Source organism: Triticum urartu, chromosome 1 (assembly GCF_003073215.2).
Source record: "Triticum urartu cultivar G1812 chromosome 1, Tu2.1, whole genome shotgun sequence".
Classification (NCBI taxonomy): Eukaryota; Viridiplantae; Streptophyta; class Magnoliopsida; order Poales; family Poaceae; genus Triticum; species Triticum urartu.
Window position 1 is genome coordinate 61,305,518 of NC_053022.1, and position 7,896 is coordinate 61,313,413.

The 7,896-nt window shown below is 48.6% G+C and overlaps 1 protein-coding gene across 1 annotated transcript; it reads left to right on the forward strand.

Annotated features, from left to right (window-relative positions):
• Window positions 1–6,308: 6,308 nt before the first annotated feature.
• LOC125547477 (probable glutathione S-transferase GSTF1) lies at window positions 6,309–7,590 on the forward strand. Its single transcript, XM_048711340.1, has 3 exons — window positions 6,309–6,576; window positions 6,661–6,709; window positions 6,934–7,590. The coding sequence occupies exons 1-3, from the start codon at window positions 6,427–6,429 to the stop codon at window positions 7,392–7,394; spliced, it is 660 nt and encodes a 219-aa protein (XP_048567297.1). The 5' UTR covers window positions 6,309–6,426; the 3' UTR covers window positions 7,395–7,590.
• Window positions 7,591–7,896: the final 306 nt, after the last annotated feature.

Here is a 7,896-nt window from a genome sequence, read left to right on the forward strand (position 1 = left end):
TCCTCGAGGATGAGGGTATGTAGTAGTAGCTATGTGTTTGATTTATCTCTCCCATGTTCTTCATGGATTCCGATGTTGATTGTATCATGAGCTTTATGAATAAAATTGCATTTTATGATGTTCATCTCCCTCTATCCTTTTTGTGGTAAATTGAGTCTTGCTCTTTGAAGTTTCTATATGTTGGATTGAATACTTTTGATTTGAGATTGATGATGCATGTCTAGCATTAACTTGTGGATACCCGTGGTGACATTAGGGTAATCTAGGCATCAAGGTTGAATGATACATATCATATGGTGTTGTCGTAGTACAATCTCTAGGGCTATCTGTGATACTTTCGGGTTGGTTCAAGATAAATTGGAAAGACAACTTTCATGTGGTTTTGCTACCTACACGATTGCATCCTACTTTCTCAGTAGAATAAAAACTTTGGAATGATTCTTTGCTACACTTTGAGAAATTATCATGTGGTTCAATTATGTTAATAATGTTGAGAGATTGCACTAGTGAAAGTATGAAGCATATGTCTTGTTCTCAACCATTGAGACACCGTTTTCACACACTATTGTTACTCGCTACCTTGCTGTTTTTATTTCTTTTGATTATAAAAGCTATTTCTACCATCCATATTACACATCTATCATCATCTCTTTGCCGAATTGGTGTACCTATACAACTGACAATTGTATTGGGTGTGTTGGGGACACAAAAGACTACTTGTATTTGGTTGCAGAGTTGTTTGAGAGGGAACCAACTTCATCCTACACCTCTCACGGATTGATAAATCTTAGGTCATCCACTTGAGGGAAAGTTGTCGTTGTCCTACAAAAATCCATGGTTGGAGGCCCAACAATGTGTATAAGAATAAAGTTGCACAATAGACATCATGGGGCATAGGTTCATGGGCGCCATGGCCAGAGCTACTCCTGCAGGGGGGCGAAGGGGACAAGCGCCAACCAAGCTCTCGGCTGGTGAGCGATGGGAGGCAGCTACTGCCGGCGTCCACTAGGATGTAGAATCCATAGCTCAGGGGGGGGGGCAGTGATGGTGTCCTAGGTTAGGGGGTGGTAATAACATCGGCCCCCAATCACGGGCTGGGTCGAGGACCGCCAGACAACCGACAAGTTGGCCATGTTTGCCATGCTCTATGACATACTCAAAATGGAATCGTCCAAATACTTGGCACAAACACCAAGACATGTTTGAATCATTGGCATGTTTAGTCTTGATGTAACTGACCTACATGTAACCCTCAGCACCCCGGTGCCTATATAAGCCTAGGGGTTTAGACCGTAGGGTTAGAGACATTCACATATGATCTCGAGGTAGATCATCCTGTACTTTGTACCTCATCCACAATCAATACAATAGAAGCATGACGTAGAGTTTTGCCTCTTCTAGAGGGATTGCACCTGGGTAAACATCGTGTCCCCTCTTTGTCTTGTTACCATTAAGCCAACATCACCGTCTCGGGACCCCCATCCCAAGACACACTGGATTCAACTCTGACAGGCAGAGCAAGTGGATGGGTGCGTGTCAGAGGATAGCCCCCTGCCAACTAGCGCTCGATGAGGCAGCACCGGCTAGCCCACCGGCGGTGGCGACGCGGGAGCGGGCAAGGATGGGAGGGGATACGTGGGCAAGGGATCTCCAACATAGTTGCTATGAGACGAAGAGCCCTGCCGACGCCATCCCAGGGGCAGGCGCGGCTTCACCGGCCAGCCCTCCATTGGTGGTGACACTGGAGCGGGCAGCGGGTAGGCTAGGTGGTGGTGGCGTCTAGGTCCCCGTGTTTCCCAATGGACGACACATGGATCGGGGTGTGGAGCCTCCAAACACCTGGGTCTAGATAAGTTCACAAATGTCATTGTACAGGGAATTGGCGGGCTATTTAGATGCTTAGGCAATCCCGCATATGATGTTGACGATGATTTCGAACCCCGGAAATGAAGTAGGGACCATAGAAGAAGGTCCTAAGCATTTCTATTTATCTATGTTTGTATGAAGTCGATATGGTCGTTGTATCATGTGTTTATTATTGCCGGTTAATCCTAAGCCTTGCTATGTGTATTACCTTACATGTAGGCAGAGGGAAAACTTGTGATGTTTATGTACTTATTTAAATTTATCTATATTTTCACGACAATCCTTTCAATAGTTCACTTCGCTTATGGGACGCCATTTGTTCTTTTGGTTAGTAGCCATTTAGAAAGTGACCGTGAGTATTTCAATATCACTATAAATGATTTGGACTTTGTCATATACTATCATGACATAGATAAAACTCACGTTATACGGATAATCCATACAAACATGTTGCTCATAAAAAGAGGAAAGCCACCAAAGACGCAATGGGTCATCTAGTGTACTGTTTAAATTATGCTATTTTTGATGTGAATGTGGTTTCATTGTTTAATTATGCAATGAAATCTTTTAAATTTGTGTTTGAAATGAATAATGCGCAAAAAAATATCTGAAGGATTAAGCTTTGGGGATGAGCCAGATGGACAAAAGTTTTATCCCATAATAAGTGAGAGTAAAATAAGGGGATATAATGAGAAATTAAGTTAGGGCATCTCCAAAGAAGACCCTCAAACCGCCCGCAATCGTCCGGACTGCACGGTCCGGATGTGTTTTGCCATCCAACACGGACCTGTATTGGTCCACTGTTCGGTCTGGGCGTCCTTTTCCCGCAAATTGAAATCAAACTAGGGGAGGAGGGCTTTCCGGGAGTCCAGACAGCATCCACGTCAGACTCCCACACACCCGGCCCACCCAAAACCCCTTTCGGACCCCGCGCCTCCATCCTTCCATCTTTCTCTGCATTCGTTCCTCTCTTGACAACGCATTCGCTCCAACACCCACGGCGCGCCGTCACACCCTTCCCGGAACTCCGCGACCCTCTCACCTCCATCGCTTCACCAAAGTTCCACGTCACTTGTCCTCCTCCGCCGGTGCACACCTCTGCTTCATCCACCGCACATGTACCATTCGCCCCTATGGCAGTCACCATGCCCAGTAACTGTTCAGTGAAATGCATGTGCTAATTTTTTTGTCCCTTCTTCTTTGAAGCAATGGATTCAGATATGAAGTACATATACGAGCACTATGTTGAGTCATCTGACGACTCGTTTGTCGAGGAGGACTACACTGATGAGACGACAATGATGCAAGAAGTCTTTGCTGACAGGTAGTGTTGGGAAGAGCATGTTCTCAATTTCAAGGGATCAGTCAAGGGTCATCAAGTGCTCAATCGCAATAGGGCAGAAGACCATTTGACAATGATGGACGACTACCCTATTTGCAAACCATTTTTGTCGGTGCTTTCGGATGCGTAAAAATTTCTTTGATCGTCTCTACCATGGTGTCCGGTCCTTTGATGACTACTTCATCTTGAAGTAGGATGCCATAGGAAGAATTGGGTTCTCTGGTTACCAGAAGTGCACGACTGCATTGTGGATGCTTGCATATGACATGACCGCTAATTTTTGGGACGAATACCTACAGATGTCTTAGAGCACGAGACGTCATGGTTAGATTTGTTACGGTTGTGGTCTCGGTGTTTGGACCTCAGCACCTAAGAGAACCAACTGTCGCAGACATTGAGAGGATCTTGGCAATGTCTGAAGCAAGAGGGTGGCCTGTTTGCTCAGATCTCCTAACTGCATGTATTGGAGATGGAAGAACTGTTCAAAAGCTCTACAACATCAACATCAGGGTCATGTTAAGAAGCACACCATCATTGTTGAAGCTGTTGCATCACAAGATCTCTGGATTTGGCATGCCCTGGTCTCACAGTGACATAAATGTGTTGCAACGATCACCTTTGTTTGCTAGGGTGACTGAAGGGAAAGCTCCTCGTTGCAACTATATTGTCAATATATCCTCCATAGTCTACCTTTATGAACGTCTCTGAGCCAATTGGCCAGAAAAAGTCTCACTTTGCCCAAAGACAAGAATCAACTCGAAAGGATGTTGAGAGGAGATTTGGAGTTCTCCAGGCCCCTTTTACAGTTGTTCATGGACCCGCTAAATAATAGAATTCAAAGACCTTGTGGGAGGTGATGACATGTTGTGTGATTGTGATCATGCACAACATGATCATGGAGAATGATGACGAGGTGCTGTCACAGCTCTTGAATTTAAGAACATGGGTGAGCCTATTGAACTTTCAAAGCAGAAACCGACCACATTTGATGAGTTTGTGCGAATGCATCAATAAATACGATAGTGAGCAACTGAAGCAAAATTTGATCCAACATATATAGACAGTTAAAGAAGACAACTAGTATATAATATTTGCTAGTTATTCTAATCCGAACTACTGTAATTTCAATACTTTGTTGGATTGTAATATTCAAACTAGAACTACCGTTGCATTTGAATATATTCTTTAGCTAAATTCAAACTAGATATACGGCTATTTTGACTGTCGGACTTTTAAAAGGAATATATGCGGGTGTACATGGCTCGGTTGAATGACGGGTTCTCGGAGCAACTTCAATAGGGTGATTCATTTCGTCCTTCGCCGTCTGTTTAGGTTGGCACGGACAGAAAAGTCGTCCCAATGCGCCGACCTAAACGGACACACGTCTGCTTTTGTCCGCCTGCCGACTCATTCCTGACCCATTTTTGAGCAGGATTTGCGTCGGCGCGGACACAAGACAGACGCGCGCGCGCTCGCCCTCTCTTCTCCCTGGGCCCGCTGGTCGGTGGCACATTGGCCTCTCCACATCCAACAACACATTCTCGCCTGCCTGCTTCATCGCCGACGCCGCCGGCCATTTTTCCGATAGAAAAAGGATACAGACATAGTTCTAGCGTACACAGATAAAAAAAGATCAACTACTCATCGCTTTCCGAATCCGACTCAGTAATGTCCTCCTCCGATGTCTGAATGTAGGCGTCAGCATACGCTCGTCCTTAAAGTCCCACCCCGAGGTTTCTCGTAGCTTCAGTTTCAATTGAGCGGCCTGGTTCCGCGCACGCTTGTCCTCCTAATAGGCAGCTCGCTTCGTCCTCCTCGCCTCCTTCTCCGTCCTCCTTTGCTTGTAGAACTGGCGCTCGTCGACGATGTTCTGCGGGAAGCGTTCACGCCACACAACCATGGCTTCCACGTCCATCTCGGCGATGGCGAGGCGACGCTGCCGCCCACGGTGGACACGATGATCCTCGCCGGTGAAAAGCCGCGGGAGAGGCGCGAGATCCTACGCCCGCTGGCTCTACACGTCAGGAAAATTCATCTCCTGACGAGGGCTCAGGAGGCGCCACGCCGATGCAACGTGCGCGCGGGCCACCTCCTCTGCGGTGTCGAAGGTGCCGACGACGAGGCCTTTCTCGCCAAACCAGATCTCGGAGGAGATGGCGCCGGAGCGGCGCTCGCGGACTCCGCGAAAATCCGAAGCGCCGAGGCGGCGCATCGGCATGGTGGCGCAGAGGCGGCGAGGCTAGTGAGAGGGGGCGAGACGAGTGGGCGGCAGGCAGAGTGTGGAGGGAGCGCCTTTTTATAACGAGCGCCGGCCGCGGCGCGCCAAAACAAGCGCGCGAACCTTTCCCGCGGGCTGGACCGCCAAAACCAGCACGCGCTAGGCCGATTTTCCCCCACGCGCTGGAGTGTCAAACCAGAACGACAACATGACCGCTGGCTTGATCTAAAACGCGCTCGGTCATGAAATAGGTCGACGCGTTGGACGCACTGCCGACACAAATCTAAAATAGGACGGACGCCGGGCGGACAGCCGACCCAAACGAACAAAATGCTGACAAAAGTGTCGTCCATTTGGATCAACCCATTGGAGTTACTCTCACATCAGTGTTCACAAACTGATCCGCCAGTCCGCGAACAAACGCCGCGTCCAATTTAACGGTGAGCGTAGGAGGGGAATGTGCTAGATATGCTCTAAAAACTACTACTCCCTCCGTCCCATAAAGTATAGTGTCAATAAACGTTTTATATTATGAGACGGAGGGAGTACAACTAGTAGTACATGAGAGATTAGAGGACCAACACGAAAGCACGGACAAAGAAGAAAGAACAGCTTAATCGCGGGTAAAACCGTAGGAAGATGAAAAGAAGAGGCTGGATCTGGAAAAAGGAATGCCCGGGTAGCTCGGCCCGACAAATCGTGGCCGCTGTTCTAGAAACATCACGGAAAGCAATGGCACCCACCTCGCTGACCGGAGCCGTGATGCACTAATTGACTGCACCCGTCAGCCCACACCTCACGGTCTCCCCTTCAACCTTCTGGAGAGCTCACGTCCAACCATCCCACCATCCCACCAAGGCACTAGCCACCTACCCGGACACTTTGATGCCGTATAAAATGGGGAGGAGTTTGCGTCATGCTGCACACCGCTCAACACAGCAACACACTAACACAACCCGATCTCTCACTCTCTCGCGTGTAGCAGCAACCAAGGGAAAAAATGGCGCCGGTGAAGGTGTTCGGGCCGGCCATGTCGACGAACGTGGCCCGGGTGCTGGTGTGCCTGGAGGAGGTCGGCGCCGAGTACGAGGTGGTGGACATCGATTTCAAGGCCATGGAGCACAAGAGCCCCGAGCATCTCGTCAGAAACGTAAGCTCCCCGACCACTCAAATCCTCTGGTTTCTCGTATCAGCTTGTTTTGGTTCTGATGCAAGATGTTTCGATTTCTTGCAGCCGTTCGGCCAAATCCCTGCTTTCCAGGATGGGGATCTGCTTCTCTTCGGTATGATTAGTTTGCCTTTTTCAGTTACTTTGTCCTTGTCAAAAGAAATGTTACTTGCTTGGCCTCTGTTTCGCGGCATCTTAATGGGACCGACTAGTAAAGCTAATGCTTCTTTTCAAGGGAAGTACTAGACTACTAGGAAAGTGAATTGTTTCCCGTGGATGCTCGATGTTCAAACATCCTCTCAAATTCCCTAAAACCTCGTTGTTTTGTTCTATTTTCAGAGTCACGCGCAATTGCAAAGTACGTGCTTCGCAAGTACAAGAAGAACGAAGTCGACCTGCTGAGGGAAGGCAACCTCAAGGAGGCCGCCATGGTGGATGTATGGACGGAGGTCGACGCGCACACCTACAACCCGGCCATCTCGCCGATCGTGTACGAGTGCCTCATCAACCCGCTGATGCGCGGCCTGCCGACCAACCAGACGGTGGTGGACGAAAGCCTGGAGAAGCTGAAGAAGGTGCTGGAGGTCTACGAGGCGCGCCTGTCCCAGCACGAGTACCTCGCCGGGGACTTCGTCAGCTTCGCCGACCTCAACCACTTCCCCTACACCTTCTACTTCATGGCCACGCCTCACGCGGCGCTCTTCGACTCGTACCCGCACGTCAAGGCTTGGTGGGAGAGGCTCATGGCGAGGCCGGCCGTCAAGAAGCTCGCCGCACAAATGGTTCCCAAGAAGCCGTGATTTGCTAGGCGGGATTTCGCATCGTGGGATCCGATTCCGATCACTGATCTGCGTGGCGTTTTCTTGTTGGTGTCGCGAATAAGGCAATGAGCTTGTGTGGCTGGAATTGCACCAGCGTGCAGTTTTTGTGCTTGCGTATCGTATGTGTGGTTGTGAAAACTCTCGAGATGGAATAATGTCTTATAAGGCTTTCAGATGTGTTGCTTGTCAAGCCTTTAAATCAGATGGTTGTATGTCTTCCTAGTCATAGATGGAAGTGTGGTTTCGTTGAAGTGACATATACCCAAGCCACTATTTCCAATGAAGATTTTCTCACCACGTTTGACCACTTGTTCTGGCAGGAAAAAAAGTCCAATAGACGGCTGACACGTGCATAGTTTGGGAAATGACGGGGTACATTTCTCGTGTGTACCAGCGATTTTGGGGTGAAATTTTTTTGCCTTCTTTTCTGGCTGGGTACGATATGCGGGAGCGGTTAGTGATTATTGTTTGCATGTCCAGT